The following is a 22,990-nucleotide window of genomic DNA, read 5'->3' as shown; positions in this document are numbered from 1 at the left end:
AGGTGTGTTGAGACAAAATGTATTTGGTCCTTCATGCTAAATGGGTGGTGTTTTGAATATTAATCACCAAACATCAGCCAAAAATGCTCCTTTTTCAACAATGGTTGTGAGCAAATTATAAGATAGTTTATGATCTATAACAGACAAGAATGGGAGTCATATCAGGATGTTTGGCCATTAGCAGCTATTATGCTGTAAAAATAAGATTATTAATAAAGTCACACTCCAACCTGACTGGAATTATGTTCCACTCTGTCACAAAATTTAGGTTTGAATGAAAGAAATCCCTTGGAGTACCCACACCCCAAAGGTTATTGCAGTTCAAATGTTGGTACAGCCAGCAATGCTGATATCTCATTACAGAATAAAAACCAAAACAGTCAAATTGTAGCATATCTGAAGAGCTTTGATGACTTATAGCAATGCTGTTGAAACAAATACAACATGTGGAGCAGTAACTGTATGAAATACTTGCCACCAATGTAATTTTGTATATGTCATACTTAATAAAGAGTCTCGATGCTATTATGTGATATTTAAATATTCACTTTAGCAGTCAACATTGAAGCCTGTTATTCATGTTCTGATCTCAGCTGAGATTTTTTGACCATTTTAAATTACCTCCTTTTCACAGGAGCAGCTGCTTTATAAATCCGCCTTCTGCCAAGCTGTCCAATCAGAAACGAATAGGTTTTTTTTGTCCCCAAGCTATGGGTATTTCTTGTAAGCCCTCAAAAAAATTCCAGAATCTTTTATTTGAAAATCTTAGGCTTGTTCACTGAAACACTCCCAATATAAACAAATCTCCATGAACCTCCACAAACTATCTTTTTTTTTAAAGAAATCATCAGGCCTACAGAAATACCTATAAATTGGTCATTAAAACCCATTACACAGAAAACCCAAATGTCACAAGATCAAAATTCCAAAATATATGTTAAAATATGTCAAATCTATCTGAATGTTGACACCTTAAATCACACTTATCCCTAATTGTCCTTGAATTCTGATTTGCTGGGGCGGTTTCAGATGGCAGTTAAGTATTAATTGTAAAGGGCAGGCGATGGCCTAGTGGTATTATCATTAGACTATTAATCCAGAAACTAAGCTAATGTTCTGGGAATCTGGGTTCAAATCATGGCAGATGGTGGAATTTGAATTCAATACAAAAAAAAGTCTGGAATTAAGAATCTACTGATGACCATGAAACCAGTTGGAAAACCCAACTGGTTCAATAATGACTCAATTGATCAAGACCTCTTTGCAATCTTGGATAACATTTTTCACTGTACACTAATTTTAGTAGCATTAACCCGTGTGTCTGGATTGTTAATCCAGCAGCATTACCCACTGTGCCATCTGTTTTGTGGGAAACCTGACAAATCTGTGCCAGAGTTCCAGCAGGGTCGTCATTCTTGACTCAAACTATACACATACAAATGTAAAAATGTCCCTTAATAAACTTTTAATGTGTTTATTTGTACAAATGTGGCTCACTATGAAATCTTGTACTGTGAATAATTGTTGCCTCTCTATGGTAATGTTCAGTATCATAAACCCAAATATTAGACAAAATTGTTGGTGAGGTTGGAAGCAGCTCTCCTGATGGATTGGACCAAGAGGCATCTGCCTTCTCCCAAACTATTAGAAACTGGTATTCTGTATTTCACTTTAAGTTATTGTCATTACTATTATGTTTGTGTATGAAGGAAAGGCAACCTGATGCATGTACTTTAAAAATCTGGATAAAAATCTGAAACATCTAGTTTTGATTTGAAACTCAGCATTTACTTTATCAACCTGAACATGAGTTAGGTTTGACAATTTGATTGGCTTTATCTGGTTAAGCGATGGGTGGAGACTTCACCTCAAGCAATTTGTGGGTGGCACAGTGGTTAGCACTGCTGCCTCACAGCGCCAGAGACCCGGGTTCAATTCTCGCCTCAGGCGACTGACTGTGTGGAGTTTGCACATTCTCCCCGTGTCTGTGTGGGTTTCCTCCGGGTGCTCCGGTTTCCTTCCACAGTCCAAAGATGTGCAGGGTCAGGTGAATTGGCCATGCTAAATTGCCCATAGTGTTAGGTAAGGGGTAAAGGTAGGGGTATGGGTGGGTTGCGCTTCGGTGGGGCGGTGTGGACATGTAGGGCCGAAGGACCTGTTTCCACACTGTAAGTAATCTAATCTAATCTAATCTAATCTAATCTAATCAATTCAGATCTGAATTGCAGCAACCTTAAAAAAGCTTCTCTTTTATCTTTAAGAAAATGAACAGTGATGAGGATGATCATATTCTCCCAGCATTCCTCAAAAACTCAATGCTCTTCCAAAAAAAACCTTGTGGCAGCTTCATGAATCCACACGCAAACCAAGGATCAGTAAGTGATGGGATTGTTTCCTTCCTATTCTCATGTGCTGTAGGGACCAAACTGAGCCTAGCTTCCTTCAGACCTAATGAGAAAATCACATATTTGTTACACTGTACTATTGTTAACCTTATTCTGGATTAGTGGTGCTGGAAGAGCACAGCAGTTCAGGCAGCATCCAAGGAGCTTCAAAATCAACGTTTCAGGCAAAAGCCCTTCATCAGGAATAAAGGCAGTGAGCCTGGAGCGTGGAGAGATAAGCTAGAGGAGGGTGGGGGTGGGGAGAAAGTAGCATAGAGTACAATAGGTGAGTAGGGGAGGGGATGAAGGTGATAGGTCAGGGAGGAGAGGGTGGAGTGGATAGGTGGAAAAGGAGCTGGGCAGGTAGGACAAGTCCGGACAAGTCATGGGGACAGTGCTGAGCTGGAAGTTTAGAACTAGGGTGAGGTGGGGGAAGGGGAAATGAGGAAACTGTTGAAGTCCACATTGATGCCCTGGGGTTGAAGTGTTCCGAGGCGGAAGATGAGGCGTTCTTCCTCCAGGCGTCTGGTGGTGAGGGAGCGGCGGTGAAGGAGGCCCAGGACCTTCATGTCCTCGGCAGAGTGGGAGGGGGAGTTGAAATGTTGGGCCACGGGGCGGTGTGGTTCATTGTTGCGGGTATCCCGGAGGTGCCCAGTCTCCCCAATGTAGAGGAGATCGCATCGGGAGCAACGGATACAATAAATGATATTAGTGGATGTGCAAGTAAAACTTTGATGGATGTGGAAGGCTCCTTTAGGGCCTTGGATAGAGGTGAGGGAGGAGGTGTGGGCGCAGGTTTTACAGTTCCTGCGGTGGCAGGGGAAAGTGTCAGGATGGGAGGGTGGGTTGTAGGGGGGTGTGGACCTGACCAGGTAGTCACAGAGGGAACGGTCTTTGCGGAAGGCGGAGAGGGGTGGGGAGGGAAATATATCCCTGGTGGTGGGGTCTGTTTGGAGGTGGCGGAAATGTCGGCGGATGATTTGGTTTATGCGAAGGTTGGTAGGGTGGAAGGTGAGCACCAGGGGCGTTCTGTCCTTGTTACTGTTGGAGGGGTGGGGTCTGAGGGCGGAGGTGCGGGATGTAGACGAGATGCGTTGGAGGGCATCTTTAACCACGTGGGGAGGGAAATTGCGGTCTCTAAAGAAGGAGGCCATCTGGTGTGTTCTGTGGTGGAACTGGTCCTCCTGGGAGCAGATCCAGCGGAGGCGGAGGAATTGGGAATATGGGATGGCATTTTTGCAAGAGGTAGGGTGGGAAGAGGTGTAATCCAGGTAGCTGTGGGAGTCGCTGGGTTTGTAAAAAATGTCAGTGTCAAGTCGGTCGTCATTAATAGAGATGGAGAGGTCCAGGAAGGGGAGGGAGGTGTCAGAGATGGTCCAGGTAAATTTAAGGTCAGGGTGGAATGTGTTGGTGAAGTTGATGAATTGCTCAACCTCCTCGCGGGAGCACGAGGTGGCGCCAATGCAGTCATCAATGTAGCGGAGGAAGAGGTGGGGAGTGGTGCCGGTGTAATTACGGAAGATCAACTGCTCTACGTAGCCAACAAAGAGACAGGCATAGCTGGGGCCCATACGTGTGCCCATGGCTACCCCTTTGGCCTGGAGGAAGTGGGAGGATTCAAAGGAGAAATTGTTAAGGGTGAGGACCAGTTCGGCCAAACGAATGAGAGTGTCGGTGGAAGGGTATTGTTGGGGACGTCTGGAGAGGAAAAAACGGAGGGCTTGGAGGCCCTGGTCATGGCGGATGGAGGTGTAGAGGGATTGGATATCCATGGTGAAGATGAAGCATTGGGGGCCGGGGAAACGGAAGTCTTGGAGGAGGTGGAGGGCCTGGGTGGTGTCTCAAACATATGTGGGGAGGGGGGGGCGGGGTGGGGAATAGGACAGTGTCGAGGTAGGTAGAGATGAGTTCAGTGGGACAGGAGCATGCTGAGACAATGTGTCGGCCAGGGTGGTCAGGCTTGTGGATCTTGGGAAGGAGGTAGAACCTGGCAGTGCGGGGTTCCCAGACTATGAGGTTGGAAGCTGTGGGTGGGAGATCTCCTAAGGTGATGAGGTTCTGTATGGTCTGGGAGATGATGGTTTGGTGATGGGGGGGTGGGGTCATGGTCGAGGGGGCAGTAGGAAGAGGTGACCTCGAGTTGACGTTTCAGCGGTGTAGAGGTCAGTGCGCCAGATTACCACTGTGCCCCCTTTATCCGCTGGCTTGATGGTGAGGTTGGGATTGGAGCAGAGGGATTGGGGGGCTGTGCGTTGTGAGGGTGAGAGGTTGGAGTCGGGGAGGGAGGTAGGTAGACAGGTTGAGGCGGTTGGAAATGAAGAGGTCAAGGGCAGGTAATAGGCCAGCGCGGGGTGTCCAGGTGGATGCAGTGTGTTGGAGGTGGGCGAAGGGGTCCTCGGAAGGTGGGCGGGAGCCCTGATTGTGAAAGTAAGCTCGGAGGCGGAGGCGACGGAAGAATTGTTCAATGTCACGGCGTGTATTAAATTCATTGATGCGTGGACGGATTGTTAACCTTAACCATTTTTGTTAAGACTTGTGCCTGAATTCTCTAATTGTTCAGTAGATATTTGGGGGGTGGGTGGAATTGAGGGGTTTAAGGTTTTGTGCTGTTTAGGAAATACTATTTGACATTATTGCCTCACAGCGATTTTGGTTTTTACATAATAAATTCACGAACGTGTTATGCAGGAGGAATATCCATACAAAAAATGATAAAAACCTAAGATAGGAGCAGTAACAGCCTGGATGACTGATCAGAGGTTAGGGAGGTAGTTTGGGTATCAGCACTCACTGAGCACCCACGTGGTTCTGAGTTTAAATCCTGAGGTGATCCACCTTGGGATCAAGCTCACCAATTTTGACCTGGTGGTTCAGAAAGTGTCTAGAAAAAGGAGGACTTCACATTATTTTTCAATTGTGCTCAAAACGTCACATCAAACGTCTGCAGAAGGCAGCTTGAATTAGACTGTATTGAGATAGATCATAGTACATCAATTAACATCCCTTAATTTCACACCCTGCCTTCTGTTAAATTCGGAATTGTTGTTCAGAAGCAGGCTGGGTACAGATGCTTTCTTCAGTTTTTTTTTTAATTGGTGTATCGCTCTTGTAATGGCTCAAATTTTGCAAAGCGAACCAAGACACTTACTCTTCATTTTGCACATACAGGCCCATAGAATTGCTGAGAGTCTTTCACTGCAGTTTGAGGTTATCCAATCAGGACAGCGTACCGTCCACAAGCAGTCTGAAACCTGGGCATCTGCTCAACTAAATAGATTGGAAAATCAGGCACACACAATCTAAACCAGAAAGTGTTGTTAGAATATTTGGTACAATGTAAAATCATGTGCTGAGAGCAAAATAGAGAGGGAAGGGAAAATGGGATTGAAAGTATTATAAGAAATAGAAAATTAACATATTTTAATCCCCAAAAATAATTAAAAGATGGAGGAATATGACTCCATTCTAAAAGCTGATATTCAAACCAGTGAGGTTAGTTGCTAGTAATTAAGATTTAATCATGCTTTTAAAACAAAAATGTACTTAGTAATTGAATGAGTAAATGCACACTTTCTCTGACATGTTTCATGAGTAGCTGGTGGGTAAGCACCAGGCCTTTATGTTCTTTTGTGTTTGAATGTCGAACCTCTCAGTGAGGCACATGTGGTACAGTTTACGGGGTAAAGCAAATCAGATAGAAGCTTTTAGATTTTGCAATTTAACTGTGCTCTGTGCAGAGTTAGGAAGTTTCTGTCCAGTTCAGTCCTCCATAACCTCACCATTTTTACCCAAAATCCAACCCAGTATTAATTTCTCTGAATTTGCTTTGTCCCCTTAGGTGCGGACTGGCTTCGATGGAATGGGGGGAAGAACTAAGTTTATCGAACCTGTATCCTTTGCTGGATTTTCAAGTTGTTTGTGTGAGTGAAATGAAATAGACGGGCAGAGATGGGGCATCTGGTGAATGATGGAGCTCAGCACACTTTGTGCTAGAGAGGACATAGAGACTGAAACTTGGCTCCAGGTTGGCGACAAAATCGCAAACCATCTCGTCAATCAGACAGTAAAGTGGGAGGATGGAATCAGTGGCAAGGAGACAGAATATGTGGGAATCGGGGCTCCCCTAAGTATGGATATTGAGCAAATAGTTTGTCATCACAGACAGAGGGGGTGAGACAGATGGTAGGGAAATGGGGAAAAATCTGAGTTGATAAGTTAAAATATTTTTCAATTCTTATCAACCACTACGTTTGATTGTGTTCTAGCCAGGAACTTTTCATCCAGAAAACTTCATTCTCCTGGTGGACAAATCGTATGTGTCATTTCAACAATACCAAGAAGGAAATAATAGCTTTATAAAATATTGCATTTTTGTTTTAAAAAATTGCTTTTCTTTAACACTCCTTCAGACCAAAATGACTGAAATTCGACCACTGCCATTAAAGGCAAAGAGGAAGAAGGTGTCTCGGACAGCTGTCAAGCCCTCTATTTGCAAGCAGCACAAGTTGGAGGATTTCCTGATTTGATTCGGGAACTTCAGGGATGCAACTTGACCTTGAACTGAATGCCAGGTCTGCAGTAGCATGTTAATGTTGACACCAGTGTCTGAAACCATACTAGAAAAATGCAGCTGGCCTGCACTAACTGACAGACAAGCTAAATATACTACAGGGTTGTTTAAGTCAATAGTCCCAAGGTCAAAAAGCCCTGTTATTCTTCACAATGTTTGAACCATTTCAGCTCCAGGCAGCCTACTGATGTTACTCTAATCCCTGAAAGCATTAACTTATTGGCATTCCAAAAAGGAGAAATCATCATGATGTTAAATAAAACTCCTACTCAACAAAAGGTGACACTGTAAACAGTGGAAGAACTTTGATTGAAATCAGATCTCGTATTATGAATATTAACAGATATTGCTTTGGCTTTATCTCATGCTTGTGAGGTATTTGTACTGGAGAATACACTTTATTTATCCAGCATCAAACACCCTAAGTCAAGTATAGCATGGGTTAGGTGAAGAGTATATCTCTGTGCTGTGTCAGGCAACCATTATTTATTTGTACAAGTGTGACATTTTCCTGTTTGCTTGAGTGGGCCCCTCCCTGAATGACAGTGCCAAATTGGAATGGCTTTAAAGTAGGAATTTATGAGGTTGTAACTTTTGAAACTATCCAAACTTATATTGAAGCAACTTATTGCAAGAAATATTTCTGAGCCAGTCCCAGTCCATTTCATGTTGAATTGACGTTGTTAGCAGTGACTGACATTCCAAAAGTCTGGTTGGATTTGAAGTTAATCGAGTCCCAGGGTTTAGCTCATGGTTACCTAGTGAAGGGCTTCCTATGTTTCTGGATCATCTGAATCCCTGGGCTGAGTTAACCTACCTATTTGAGTCACAAATGGAACAGCCTGTTGACAATAATATGCCAGTGACTCCTCAATACAAATGTCTGTTCAACACTGGGTGCAGTAGTGTCTGGACTCTTCAGATTCCTGTCACTGGCTATTAGGTTTCAGTATCATTTTGAACAAATTTTTTTTTATATTTGCGACGTTTTCACCGTTTTGAAATAGTAGGCTAACTTTGTACACATCAGTGTACAATTTGGTGGCGCATGTCACATCAATCACCATAAGACTCCTGGCTAGTGGAAGAGTTTGAATGGTTTGTCATGTTAATGTTACAAACACACAGCAAAAGTAGTCAGTTCATGTAACTTACTGTGGTATCAAACATCTCCACCTGTCTATGGGTCATTGCCATTTATCTGTAAGCTCTCAATTCTCTGTACTGTAGTATACACTTAATGTACGTACTGATTTAGCTGTTGTTTCTCAAGTCCTATAGTAATGTGAAATGACTTTTGTAGAGGCTACTTGTTAGACTGTAGTAATGATCCATTTTTGTTTCTATTTTCTTTCAATATGACAACCGATGGCATTGAGGAAACTGGCTGGGGCAGGTTCCTAAGCATGACCTGATGGTGCACACAGATACTGAACAAACATTTCTAGAGAAAGCCAACAGCACAAAGGCAGGCTCAACACTTCTTGGAGCTTGTATGATATTCATCCCTTTCCATTGTCAGGCTCAGTCATTTGTTTTTCAGTCAATCTTTGCTTATGCAAGTGCTGAACTTTCGCTGTAACATGTAACCATAATTCTTACGGTGATAATTCAGGATGTCTGCTTCTTCACTGTGCCAAAAAAGCAGTGTCCATCAAACTATATACAAACAATTGTCTCAAATGGAGAGAAAATGCCTTTCGTCCTTTGCGGACTGTGGCTAATTCCTTACCATTTTTAACTTTTGATTGAGGATGCCTTTGATGATTTCAAAAGAATGGTCCTTGTTGATGAGACTACCTCTTTAAAAATCGTAGGCAGCAAGTGCATCTAATAAGGTTAAAATCTTCCAGTTGTTGTAATCTTAGGATAATATTAAATATTTTTAAAGCCCTTCATAAATATAGCACTTATTCAAAAACCAATTAATGAAAAATAAGAAGGTTAACTCCTATGAACCATGAATTGCTTCCTAAATCTTGTATTAATACTGTAATTGGAAATCAAAGGTAATTTATCCTTTATATTGGAAAAGTAATCGGGTTTTTAGTTGAAACTGTCTTTTATTCTGTAATTATTGCTTGATTTAGGTGAGATTTTCCATTTGGGTTTTATTTTGTGTTCTTATCAAAATGGGATGCAGTTTTAAAAACAACTTTTTACTTCTGCGTGGGATGTCTCTGACTATCCAGCTGGTTTCTCTCCATTTCAATTTGGTGAAAGAGACAGATACCAGTGGAACTTATTATTAAATGTCAAAAATGCTGTCTGGTCTTTCATCGCTACATTAGAAGCACGAGAAATCACAGAAAGCAGCCTCTTGGCCCATCATGCCTGAATTTCCTGATTCTAGCCAGCTGGTAAAATAAATTAAAGATGTCGTCCTTCAAAACCCTTTCAATTCCATATCTCCTGCCATTTTTTAAAAATCTTATCAGTGAGCACATCAACAATTTAATCCTCTAATCCTGAACTATTTTAGCCAGAAAGGCTGATTTTGATCAAGATTTCTTCAGATTGAGTTTAAATGGGCTCTGGTACAAAGATTTCAAATTAGCCCATTGGAATTACTGAAAACAGATTTGACAGTCTGTAAAGAAATTATTAATATTTAGTATCTACTGCTGTTACCCAGTGAGCCTTGGCAGTGAATCTATTTTATTTGAGTGAAACATCCCTACATTGTGTTTTGGATCTGAAATATGCTTGGCTTAGGTCTAATAGTTAGTGAATTTGAAATTGACAGTAATTATAGATTGAATTTGATGGCACAAGCTTTGTTTCCTCTCTGTTAGTGATGTTTGTTTTGAGATTAGATGAATTCTCTGATATGATTTGTATTGGGTGTTTGTCTCAAGCCCTTTATCTGAAACTCTTTCTCAGAGTGATTTTACAATCTATTTCACCTGGTCCTGAATTCCTATTGCTTGACATTAAAAGTAAATGAATCAAGAAATCTGGTAACAGCTGCATGGGAAATGTGTTTGCAAACAAAGACCATTGGCACAACATGTGAATCATGGTCAAATGTATAAAACATGATTTTTGTATATTTAGTAACTTGTGCAGAAGCAGAACCAGGGCATTTTCACCAATATCCTGTGCACATAGCAGCCTGTGCCAAATACTCAAAAACCAAGTGAAAATCTTTTGATGAATTGAGTTTATTATTTAAACAGGATTTCTAGACTTGAATGACTTCTGTGTGTTGGGTTCAAGAACTGACCACCTTGAATTGATTGCAGCCATTTTGCTATCCAGTCCACTGTTTGAGCTCAGATGACAATTAGCATAGCCTTCCGCCACTGTTAAATTAACTTTTTGACATACTTGTACTTCCACTAATTCCTTAACAGTTCTGAATGGTTTTGTGGTGATTTTTTGTGGTTCATTACAATGATGAATCTGGTTTTGTGTACAATTGCTAATTAAAAAAGCTGAAGGTTTATGTCTTGGGCATCAATGTATTGGATTATTTATGTATGTTTATTGTACAGTACCTGACTCTATTAAATATTTTGACTCAATTGTGTTCGTTCTTGTTGTCTCTTCAATAAACAGTTGGAGCATTCAGGCTACTAACATAAGAACTAGGGGCAGGAGTAAACAATTCAGTTCCTCAAGCCTGCTCCACCATTTGACAGACTCATGGCTAGTCACAATTTGGTTCCAATTCCACTTTCCTACCCACTCTCCAGAACGCTTCAACCAACTGCTAATTAAAAATCTATCTTACTCCTTAAATTTACTCAATGTCCCAGCATTCACCACATGGGGTAGTGAATTCCATAGATTTACAACACGTTCAGAGAAGTAATTTATTTTCAAATCAGCTACCCCTTATCCTAAAACTATGACCTTGTCTTCCAGATCGCTCCACATGAGGAAACATCTTTCCTGTTTTGTCAATCCCCTTGAGCATCTTATACACCTCAATTAGATCCCTCATTTCCTCTCATCTCCAGAGAGTATAGGCCTAAATTACTCAATCTCTCTTCATAAGTCAAGACTTTCATCTCAGAAATCAATCTAGTGAACCTCCTCTGAACTGCCGCAAATATAACTACATCCCTCTTCAAGGGGACTGAAAATTGCACTCAATACTCTGGGTTCAAACTCACTAAAGCCTTGTAGTGGCAGCAACACTTCCCTATGTTCATACTCCTTTTCTTAGGCAATAAGTGCCAAAATTCCATTTGTTTTCCTCCTTACCTGCTGTAACCTACGTAATTGCTGTGCTCAATGTTCAGTGAGGAACTGGGAAGATCAAATCTAATAGCAGTTTATCAGTACATAGATCAAGGCAAATGAGTTCAAACTGCAAAAGAAATTGAAAATGCTGGAGAAAGTCAACAGATCCAGCAGCAACTTGGAGAGAGAAAAACAGAGTTAATGTTTCAAGTCTAATGTGACTCTTCAGAACTGAAAGGGGTTGGGAAATGGTGTTTTAATGCTGTTGACAGGAAGAGCAAGTGGAAAGGATGATGAGGGTGCCTAGAGCAAAAGACAAAGGGAGCGCTAGTGACGGTAGCAATCGAGATATAAATAGGTGTGGAAAGGAGGTTATGGGTCCGTCAGCTGAAAGCAAATCCAACAAGAGACAAATAAGACATGCCACAATGGAGTTGTCGTAATGGAAGATAGTGCTCACAATCTGAATTCACAATCGATAAATTCAACATTGAGCCCTAGAAGCTGCAAGGTGCCTAAGTGGAAAATGAGATGCTGTTCCTCTAGCTTGCATCAAAAAAAACTGACACGGTGAATAGACTTGCATTAAATAGTCCTTTTAACACAGAAAACCTTAGCAATGCACTTCTCAGGAGTCTTACCAAACAAAATTTGACCATGAGCCATACAAGGTGATTTTAAAGGCAATTAATCAAATCCTTGGTTAGGTAGGTGTTAGCATGCATTTTAAAGGATGAGATGGAGGTAGAGAGATTGAGAGAGAAATTTCCAGAACTGAAAGCTGAAGGCATAGCAACTGATGGAAAGGTTAAAATCAAGCAGCTAGAATTAGAGTGCAGATATTTTTCAATTATGTGGAGATTTGAGAGAATTGGAGGGATGAGGCTCTGGAGAGACTTGAAGACAAGGATAAACTACAACACTTGAAAATGGTTCCTGTCATGCCATAATACCATGGTTTTTTTTTTATTCTTAATAAAGTCATTTGCCTTGTCTCACAACTTTTTTAAGCTGCATTCTGACCTCTTGTGCATCTCCAATTAGCTGCGTGAGGAAGGAGAGGGGCTCCGAAAGCTTGCGGCTTCAACTGAACCTATTGGACTATAACCTGGTGTTGTGTGATTTTTGACTTTGTCCACCCCAGTCCGACACTAGCACTTCCACATCATCTCCAATTCTGGCTGCTCAGCTCCACACACTCTGAATTGCCTTTCCTAACCTCACCATACATCTACAAATCTTTTTTGAAGATCCTCCTTTGAAACTATCTGTAAGCTTTTGGTCATCTGTCTGATATGTCACCCTACGTGACTAAAATTTTCAAAGTTATTAAAGGTCCTGAGAAGTGTCTGTATTTTTAGGATAAAGCTAAAAGTCACACAACACCAAGTTATAGTCCAACAGCTTTATTTGGAAGTAGAAGCTTTCAGAGCGCTGCTCCTTCAGGTAACTGAAGGAACATCGCTATGAAAGCTAGTACTTTCAATTAAACCTGTTGGACTATAACCTGGTGTTGTGTGATTTTTAACTTTGTCCACCCCAGTTCAACACCGGCACCTCCACATCATATTTTTAGGATGTTTTATGAATGGAGACTTTTGCATGTTAGGTCTATGCAAATGTTAATCTGTAATCAGACACTACCAGACCATACACAACCTCATCCCCTCAGGGGAGCTTCCACCCTCATAGTTCGGGAACCCCACACTGCCCGATTCTAACTCCAACCCAAGATCCACAAGCCTGACTACCCTGGCCGACCCATCATCTCAGCATACTCCTGCCCCATCTCCACCTACCTTGATACTATCCTATCCCCCCAAACAGGAACTCCCTACATATATCCAGGACACCACCCATGCCTCCACCTCCTCCAAGACTTCCGTTTCCCTGGCCCCCAATGCCTATCTTCACCATGGACATCTAGTCCATCTACACCTCTATCTGCCATGACCAGGGTCTCCAAGTCCTCCATTTCTTCCTCTCCCGACATCCCCACCAATACCCTTCCACTGACACACTAATTCATTTGGCTGAACTGGTCCTCATCCTCAACAATTTCTCCTTCAAATCCTCCCATTTCCTTCAAACAATAGGGGTAGCCATGGGAACCCGCATGGACCCCAGCTATGCCTGTCTCTTTGTCGGCTGCGTGGAACAATCTATCTTCCGTAGTTACACGGGCACCACTGCCCACCTCTTCCTCTGCTACATTGATAACTGCATCGGCACTGCCTCGTTCTCCCACGAGGAGGTTGAACAGTTCATCAACCTCGCCGACACATTTCACCCCAACCTTAAATTCACCTGGAGCATCTCTGACACCTCCCTCCCCTTCCTGGTCCTCACCAGCTCCATTAACGGTGACTAACTCAACACTGACATTTTCTACAAGCCCACTGACTCCCACAGCTACCTGGATTACACCTAATCCAACCCTGCCTCCTGCAAAAATGCTATCCCTTATTACCAATTCCTCTGCCACCACTGCATCTGCACCCAGGAGGACCAGTTCCACCACTGAACACACCAGATGGCCTCTCTTCTTTAAAGATTGCAGTTTCCCTTCCTAAGTGGTTGATGGTGCCCTCCAGCGCATCTCATCCACTTCCCGCACCACTGCCCTCAAACCGCAACAAGGACAGAGCTCCCTGGTCCTCACCTTCCACCCCACCAACCTCCACATCATCATCTGCCATTTCTGCCACCTACAAACGGACCCCACCACCAGGGATATATTTCCCTCCCGGAAAAAGTGAGGTCTGCAGATGCTGGAGATCAAAGTTGAAACTTTATTGCTGGAACAGCACAGCAGGTCAGGCAGCATCCAGGGAACAGGAGATTCGACGTTTCGGGCACAGGCCCTTCTTCAGGAATGAGCAGAGAGTGTTCAGCAGGAGAAGATAAAAGGTAGGGAGGAGGGACTTGGAGGAGGGGCGTTGGAAATGTGATAGGTGGAAAGAGGTCAAGGTGAGGGTGATAGGTCGGAGTAGGATGGAGGCGGAGAGGTCAAGAAGAAGACTGCAGGTCAGGAAGGCGGTGCCGGGCTGGAGGGATTCGGCTGAGACAAGGTGGGGGGAGGGGGGATGAAGAAACTGGTGAAGTCCAAGTTCATCCCCTGTGGTTGGAGGGTTCCCAGTCGGAAGATAAGACGCTCCTCCTCCGACCGTCGCGTTGTTGTGGTTTGGCGGTGGATGAGTCCAATGACCTGCATATCCTCGGTGGAGTGGGAGGGGGAGTTGAAATGCTGTGCTACAGGGTGGTTGGGTTGGTTCGTCCGGGTGGCCCAGAGGTGCTCTCTGAATCGCTCCGCAAGTAGGCGGCCTGTCTCCCCAATATAGAGGAGGCTGCAGCGGATGCAGTAGATGATGTGGGTGGAGGTGCAGGTGAATCTGTGGCGGATATGGAAGTTTCCTTTGGGGCCTTGGAGAGAAGTGAGGGGGGAGGTGTGGGCGCAAGTGTTGCACCTCCTGCGGTTGCAAGGGAAGGTGCCGGGAGTGGAGGTTGGGTCGGTGGGGGGTGTGGATCTGACAAGGGAGTCGCGGAGGGAGTGGTCTCTACGGAAAGCTGATAGGGGAGGGGAGGGAAATATATCCTTGGTGCTGGGGTCTGTTTGGAGGTGGCGGAAGTGACGGCGGATGATGCGCTGTACATGGAGATTGGTGGGGTGGTAGGTGAGGACCAGTGGGGTTCTGTCCTGGTGGCGGTTGGAGGGGCGGGGCTCAAGGGCGGAGGAGCGGGAAGTGGAGGAGATGCGGTGGAGGGCACCGTCGACCACGTCGGGGGGGAAATTGCGGTCCTTGAAGAAGGAGGCCATCTGTGTTGTACGTATTTTGAACTGGTCCTCCTGGGAGCAGATGCGGCGGAGACGAAGGAATTGGGAGAATGGGATGGCGTTTTTACAGGGGGCAGGATGGGAGGAGGTGTAGTCCAGGTAGCTGTGGGAGTCGGTTGGTTTGTAGTAGATGTCCGTGTTGATTCGGTCGCCTGAGATAGAAACAGAAAGGTCTAGGAAGGGGAGGGAGGAGTCCGAGACTGTCCAGGTGAATTTGAGGTCGGGGTGGAAGGTGTTAGTGTAGTGGATGAACTGTTCAACCTCCTCGTGGGAGCACGAGGTAGCGCCGATACAGTCATCAATGTAGCGAAGGAAAAGATGGGGGGTGGGGCCAGTGTAGTTGCGGAAGATGGATTGTTCCACATACCCTACGAAGAGGCAGGCATAGCTGGGGCCCATGCGGGTGCCCATGGCTACTCCTTTTGTTTGGAGAAAGTGGGAGGATTGGAAAGAAAAGTTGTTCAGGGTGAGGACCAGTTCGGTCAGTCGAAGGAGGGTGTCGATGGAAGGGTACTGGGTGGTACGGCGGGAAAGGAAGAAGCGGAGTGCTTTGAGTCCTTCGTGATGGGGGATGGAAGTGTACAGGGACTGGATGTCCATGGTGAAGATGAGGCGTTGGGGACCGGGGAAGCGGAAATCCTGGAGGAGGTGGAGGGCGTGGGTGGTGTCACGAACGTAGGTGGGGAGTTCTTGGACTAATGGGGACAGGACCGTGTCGAGGTATGCGAGATGAGTTCGGTTGGGCAGGAGCAGGCTGAGACGATGGGTCGTCCGGGGCAGTCAGGTTTGTGGATTTTGGGCAGGAGGTAGAAACGGGCGGTGCGGGGTTGTGGGACTATGAGGTTGGAGGCGGTGGATGGGAGGTCCCCTGAGGTGATGAGGTTATGGATGGTCTGGGAGATGATGGTTTGGTGGTGGGGGGTGGGGTCATGGTCAAGGGGACGGTCGGAGGAGGTGTCTGCGAGCTGGCGTTTGGCCTCAGCGGTGTAAAGGTCAGTGCGCCAAACTACTACTGCGCCTCCCTTGTCAGCTGGTTTGATGGTGAGGTTGGGGTTGGAACGGAGGGAGTGGAGGGCTGCGCGTTCCGAGGGTGAGAGGTTGGAGTGGGTGGGAGGGGTGTGGGAGTTCAGGTAGCGGTTAATATCGCGGCGGCAGTTTGCTATGAAGAGGTCGAGGGCAGGTAGGAGGCCAGCACAGGGTGTCCAGGTGGACGGGGTGTGTTGGAGGTGGGAGAAGGGGTCGTCAGAGGGTGGGCGAGAGTCTTGATTGAAGAAGAAGGCACGGAGGCGAAGGCGGCGGAAGAATTGTTCGATGTCACTCCGTGTATTGAATTCATTGACCCGAGAACGTGTGGGAACGAAGGTGAGACCTCTGCTGAGGACTGATCTTTCATCCTCAGAGAGGGGCAAGTCTGGAGGGATGGTGAACACACGGCAGGGCGGGGAGCTAGGACCTGGTGTGGGGCTGGAGCTGGATGTGGGGGCGGGGTTAGGCCTGGGGGCGGGGACAGAGGTCGGCGTGGGGGTGGAGTTGGACATGGTGATGGAGACCGGCGGTGGGGCGGGGTTAGGCGCGGTGACGGAACTCGGCCGGGGGCGGAGTTAGGCGTGGTGGCGGAACGCGGCGTGGGGGCGGAGTTAGGCGCGGTGACGGAACGCGGCGGGGGGGCGGGGTTAGGCGTGGTGACGGAACGCGGCGTGGGGGCGGGGTTAGGCGCGGTGACGGAACTCGGCCGGAGGGCGGAGTTAGGCGTGGTGACGGAACGCGGCGTGGGGGCGGGGTTAGGCGCGGTGACGGAACTCGGCCGGAGGGTGGAGTTAGGCGTGGTGACGGAACGCGGCGTGGGGGCGGGGTTAGGCGCGGTGACGGAACGCAGCGGGGGGGCGGGGTTAGGCGTGGTGACGGAACGCGGCGGGGGGGCGGGGTTAGGCATGGTGACGGAACGCGGCGGGGGGGCGGAGACACATGCGGCGATGTGGTCCAAATGTAGGTTGCTGACGTCACTGGGGGCGGAAGTAGCTGCGGCGACCACGGAGACAGAGTTCTTCCCCATAGCCGCGGAGGTCGCCAATCTGTTGGCGATTGTCTTCATGACGATCGCAGAGCAGGTTGTCTGTGCGGCGATCCCGGAGGCGGTTGTTTGGGCCGCGATCATGAAGGTTGCGAGGTCGGTGGGGGCGGAAGTGACGTCATCGTCGGCGGCGTCTGCGGCTATTGCCGCGGGCGCTGTAGCGGCCGCGTGTGTAATGGCGCCGGACTGGTTTCGGAGGACGATGGAAGTTTCTGGAACGGTTGAGGAATCCGGAGTTTGGGGGTAAGTGCATGAAAGTTTTTGGTACTTACTGCCTTTAATTTCCGATATGGCTAGAAAGAACTGTTTGTTCAGTCTATGGATTCTTCTGTAAATGAAGAACAGTAGAGGTCCTTTACAGGTCTGTGAGAGAGTTGTCCTGAGCTGGGGTAGGTCGAGTTGCAGGGAATGTAGGTAGCGGCGCATGGCTGCAAGCGTGGAGTGGAGGATCCGGAGGGAGGTCCGTTGCTGGAGGCTGCGGATTTGTTGCAGGTACTGGTAGTCCTGGTTGGGTCCAAATTGTGTTGGTCGGAAGGTGATCTGGAGTCCAAATTGTGTTGGTCGGAACAATTTGTGACATCGAACAATTCTTCCGCCGCCTTCGCCTCCGTGCCTTCTTCTTCAATCAAGACTCCCGCCCACCCTCTGACGACCCCTTCTCCCACCTCCAACACACCCCGTCCACCTGGACACCCTGTGCTGGCCTCCTACCTGCCCTCGACCTCTTCATAGCAAACTGCCGCCGCGATATTAACCGCTACCTGAACTCCCACACCCCTCCCACCCACTCCAACCTCTCACCCTCGGAACGCGCAGCCCTCCACTCCCTCCGTTCCAACCCCAACCTCACCATCAAACCAGCTGACAAGGGAGGCGCAGTAGTAGTTTGGCGCACTGACCTTTACACCGCTGAGGCCAAACGCCAGCTCGCAGATACCTCCTCCTACCGTCCCCTTGACCATGACCCCACCCCCCACCACCAAACCATCATCTCCCAGACCATCCATAACCTCATCACCTCAGGGGACCTCCCATCCACCGCCTCCAACCTCATAGTCCCACAACCCCGAACCGCCCGTTTCTACCTCCTGCCCAAAATCCACAAACCTGACTGCCCCGGACGACCCATCGTCTCAGCCTGCTCCTGCCCAACCGAACTCATCTCGGCATACCTCAACACGGTCCTGTCCCCATTAGTCCAAGAACTCCCCACCTACGTTCGTGACACCACCCACGCCCTCCACCTCCTCCAGGATTTCCGCTTCCCCGGTCCCCAACGCCTCATCTTCACCATGGACATCCAGTCCCTGTACACCTCCATCCCCCATCACGAAGGACTCAAAGCACTCCGCTTCTTCCTTTCCCGCCGTACCACCCAGTACCCTTCCACCGACACCCTCCTTCGACTGACCGAACTGGTCCTCACCCTGAACAACTTTTCTTTCCAATCCTCCCACTTTCTCCAAACAAAAGGAGTAGCCATGGGCACCTGCATGGGCCCCAGCTATGCCTGCCTCTTCGTAGGGTATGTGAACAATCCATCTTCCGCAACTACACTGGCCCCACCCCCCATCTTTTCCTTCGCTACATTGATGACTGTATCGGCGCTACCTCGTGCTCCCACGAGGAGGTTGAACAGTTCATCCACTACACTAACACCTTCCACCCCGACCTCAAATTCACCTGGACAGTCTCGGACTCCTCCCTCCCCTTCCTAGACCTTTCTGTTTCTATCTCAGGCGACCGAATCAACACGGACATCTACTACAAACCAACCGACTCCCACAGCTACCTGGACTACACCTCCTCCCATCCTGCCCCCTGTAAAAACGCCATCCCATTCTCCCAATTCCTTCGTCTCCGCCGCATCTGCTCCCAGGAGGACCAGTTCAAAATACGTACAACACAGATGGCCTCCTTCTTCAAGGACCGCAATTTCCCCCCCGACGTGGTCGACGGTGCCCTCCACCGCATCTCCTCCACTTCCCGCTCCTCCGCCCTTGAGCCCCGCCCCTCCAACCGCCACCAGGACAGAACCCCACTGGTCCTCACCTACCACCCCACCAATCTCCATGTACAGCGCATCATCCGCCGTCACTTCCGCCACCTCCAAACAGACCCCAGCACCAAGGATATATTTCCCTCCCCTCCCCTATCAGCTTTCCGTAGAGACCACTCCCTCCGCGACTCCCTTGTCAGATCCACACCCCCCACCGACCCAACCTCCACTCCCGGCACCTTCCCTTGCAACCGCAGGAGGTGCAACACTTGCGCCCACACCTCCCCCCTCACTTCTCTCCAAGGCCCCAAAGGAAACTTCCATATCCGCCACAGATTCACCTGCACCTCCACCCACATCATCTACTGCATCCGCTGCAGCCGGTGTGGCCTCCTCTATATTGGGGAGACAGGCCGCCTACTTGCGGAGCGATTCAGAGAGCATCTCTGGGCCACCCGGACGAACCAACCCAACCACCCTGTAGCACAGCATTTCAACTCCCCCTCCCACTCCACCGAGGATATGCAGGTCATTGGACTCATCCACCGCCAAACCACAACAACACGACGGTCGGAGGAGGAGCGTCTTATCTTCCGACTGGGAACTCTCCAACCACAGGGGATGAACTTGGACTTCACCAGTTTCTTCATCCCCCCTCCCCCCACCTTGTCTCAGCCGAATCCCTCCAGCCCGGCACCGCCTTCCTGTCCTGCAGTCTTCTTCTTGACCTCTCCGCCTCCATCCTACTCCGACCTATCACCCTCACCTTGACCTCTTTCCACCTATCACATTTCCAACGCCCCTCCTCCAAGTCCCTCCTCCCTACCTTTTATCTTCTCCTGCTGAACACTCTCTGCTCATTCCTGAAGAAGGGCCTGTGCCCGAAACGTCGAATCTCCTGTTCCCTGGATGCTGCCTGACCTGCTGTGCTATTCCAGCAATAAAGTTTCAACTTTGATCTCCAGCATCTGCAGACCTCACTTTTTCCGGGAGGGAAATATATCCCTGGTGGTGGGGTCCGTTTGTAGGTGGCAGAAATGGCAGATGATGATGTGGAGGTTGGTGGGGTGGAAGGTGAGGACCAGGGAGCTCTGTCCTTGTTGCGGTTGAAGGGGTGCGGTTTGAGGGCAGTGGTACGGGAAGTGGATGAGATGCGCTGGAGGGCACCATCAACCACTTAGGAAGGGAAACTGCAATCTTTAAAGAAGAGAGGCCATCTGGTGTGTTCAGTGGTGGAACTGGTCCTCCTGGGTGCAGATGCAGTGGTGGCAGAGGAATTGGTAATAAGGGATAGCATTTTTGCAGGAGGCAGGGTTCGATTAGGTGTAATCCAGGTAGCTGTGGGAGTCAGTGGGTTTGTAGAAAATGTCAGTGTTGAGTTAGTCACCGTTAATGGAGCTGGTGAGGACCAGGAAGGGGAGGGAGGTGTCAGAGATGCTCCAGGTGAATTTAAGGTTGGGGTGAAATGTGTCGGCGAGGTTGATGAACTGTTCAACCTCCTCGTGGGAGAACGAGGCAGTGCCGATGCAGTTATCAATGTAGCAGAGGAAGAGGTGGGCAGTGGTGCCCGTGTAACTACGGAAGATAGATTGTTCCACGCAGCCGACAAAGAGACAGGCATAGCTGGGGTCCATGCAGGTTCCCATGGCTACCCCTATTGTTTGAAGGAAATAGGAGGATTTGAAGGAGAAATTGTTGAGGATGAGGACCAGTTCAGCCAAATGAATTAGTGTGTCAGTGGAAGGGTATTGGTGAGGATGTCGGGAGAGGAAGAAATGGAGGACTTGGAGACCCTGGTCATGGCAGATAGAGGTGTAGATGGACTAGATGTCCATGGTGAAGATAGGCATTGGGGGCCAGGGAAACGGAAGTCTTGGAGGAGGTGGAGGCATGGGTGGTGTCCTGGATATATGTAGGGAGTTCCTGTTTGGGGGGATAGGATAGTATCAAGGTAGGTGGAGATGGGGCAGGAGTATGCTGAGATGATGGGTCGGCCAGGGTAGTCAGGCTTGTGGATCTTGGGTTGGAGTTAGAATCGGGCAGTGTGGGGTTCCCGAACTATGAGGGTGGAAGCTCCCCTGAGGGGATGAGGGGATGAGGTTGTGTATGGTCTGGTAGTGTCTGATTACAGATTAACATTTGCATAGACCGAACATGCAAAAGTCTCCATTCATAAAACATCCTAAAAATATGATGTGGAGGTGCCAGTGTTGAACTGGGGTGGACAAAGTTAAAAATCACACAACACCAGGTTATAGTCCAACAGGTTTATTTGAAAGTACTAGCTTTCATAGCGATGTTCCTTCAGTTACCTGAAGGAGCAGTGCTCTGAAAGCTTCTACTTCCAAATAAAGCTGTTGGACTATAACTTGGTGTTGTGTGACTTTTAGCTTTATCCTAAAAATACAGACACTTCTCAGGACCTTTAATAATTTTGAAAATTTGAGTCACATAGGGTGACATATCAGACAGATGACCAAAAGCTTACAGATAGTTTCAAAGGAGGATCTTCAAAAAAGATTTGTAGATGTATGGTGAGGTTAGGAAAGGCAATTCAGAGTGTGTGGAGCTGAGCAGCCAGAATTGGAGATGATGTGGAAGTGCTAGTGTCGGACTGGGGTGGACAAAGTCAAAAATCACACAACACCAGGTTATAGTCCAATAGGTTCAGTTGAAGCCGCAAGCTTTCGGAGCCCCTCTCCTTCCTCACGCAGCTAATTGGAGATGCACAAGAGGTCAGAATGCAGCTTAAAAAAGTTGTGAGACAAGGCAAATGACTTTATTAAGAATAAAAAAAAACCCCATGGTATTATGGCATGACAGGAACCATTTTCAAGTGTTGTAGTTTATCCTTGTCTTCAAGTCTCTCCAGAGCCTCATCCCTCCAATTCTCTCAAATCTCCACATAACTGAAAAATATCTGCACTCTAATTCTAGCTGCTTGATTTTAACCTTTCCATCAGTGGCTATGCCTTCAGCTTTCAGTTCTGGAAATTTCTCTCTCAATCTCTCTACCTCCATCTCATCCTTTAAAATGCATGCTAACACCTACCTAACCAAGGATTTGATTAATTGCCTTTAAAATCACCTTGTATGGCTCAGTGTCAAATTTTATTTGGTAAGACTCCTGAGAAGTGCATTGCTAAGGTTTTCTGTGTTAAAAGGATTATTTAATGCAAGTCTATTCACCGGGTCAGTTTTTTTTTGATGCAAGCTAGAGGAACAGCATCTCATTTTCCACATAGGCACCTTGGGGGAGGGGCGTCGGAAATGTGATAGGTGGAAAGAGGTCAAGGTGAGGGTGATAGGTCAGACTGGGATGGGGCGGAGAGGTCGGGAAGAAGATATCTATATGTGAAGCATATGCATGTATCTGAATCCCTAAGTCTCTCTGTACTGCAACACTACTCAAGCACCTACTTGTAACTGTATAAATCCTGCCGGGGTTTGTTTTACTGAAATGCAGTACCTTTTATTTACCAAATCAAACTCTGTCTGCCTCTCCTCAGCCCATTCACCCAATCGATCAAGATCTCATTGTAATCTTAGATAATCATCTTCAATGTCCACTATATCACCAGTCTTGGTGTCACCCATCTATAGGGACATATGAATATCTATATCAAGGGTGCCTAAGTGTAGTTCCAGCTAATAAATTGATAAAGCCAAAGGGGTCCTGGAGTCAGTGCAAATATTAAAACTCAACCACCGTTAGTTCTGCAGAGCTGCAGTTGTGGGAAGGAACTCATTGAGAAAATCCACCAATCTGTCGACAGGGAGACAGATCAAGGTCAATGGCAGTCGATTTGCATATCTCTGTTGTGTGGACATTGGCTCAGCGCACAAAGCAGAAAGTTAACAAAAGTGTCCGGAAACTGCATTTCAGGGACAACAGCAGTTAGGCTCGACTTTTCCTATCTGGCTTTAAAATAAACACAGG

At 47.2% G+C, this 22,990-nt stretch overlaps 1 protein-coding gene across 1 annotated transcript in view; it reads left to right on the top strand.

Annotated features, from left to right (window-relative positions):
- traip (TRAF-interacting protein) overlaps nucleotides 1-10,481 on the top strand; it is a 53,236-nt gene extending 42,755 nt beyond the window's left edge. The window contains exons 14-16 of the mRNA XM_087994100.1: nucleotides 2,262-2,375; nucleotides 6,223-6,273; nucleotides 6,794-10,481. Of these exons, the coding sequence (XP_087850226.1) occupies nucleotides 2,262-2,375; nucleotides 6,223-6,273; nucleotides 6,794-6,910 (282 nt within the window). The 3' untranslated portion in view covers nucleotides 6,911-10,481. The remainder of the gene's footprint in view (nucleotides 1-2,261; nucleotides 2,376-6,222; nucleotides 6,274-6,793) is intronic.
- Nucleotides 10,482-22,990: the final 12,509 nt, after the last annotated feature.

Source organism: Chiloscyllium plagiosum, unplaced genomic scaffold (genome assembly GCF_037043375.1).
Source record: "Chiloscyllium plagiosum isolate Xiang-an unplaced genomic scaffold, Cpla_swu_hap1 HiC_scaffold_14, whole genome shotgun sequence".
Taxonomy (NCBI): Eukaryota; Metazoa; Chordata; class Chondrichthyes; order Orectolobiformes; family Hemiscylliidae; genus Chiloscyllium; species Chiloscyllium plagiosum.
Note: the sequence above shows the minus strand (reverse complement) of the source record. Positions and strands in the feature narration are given on the sequence as shown.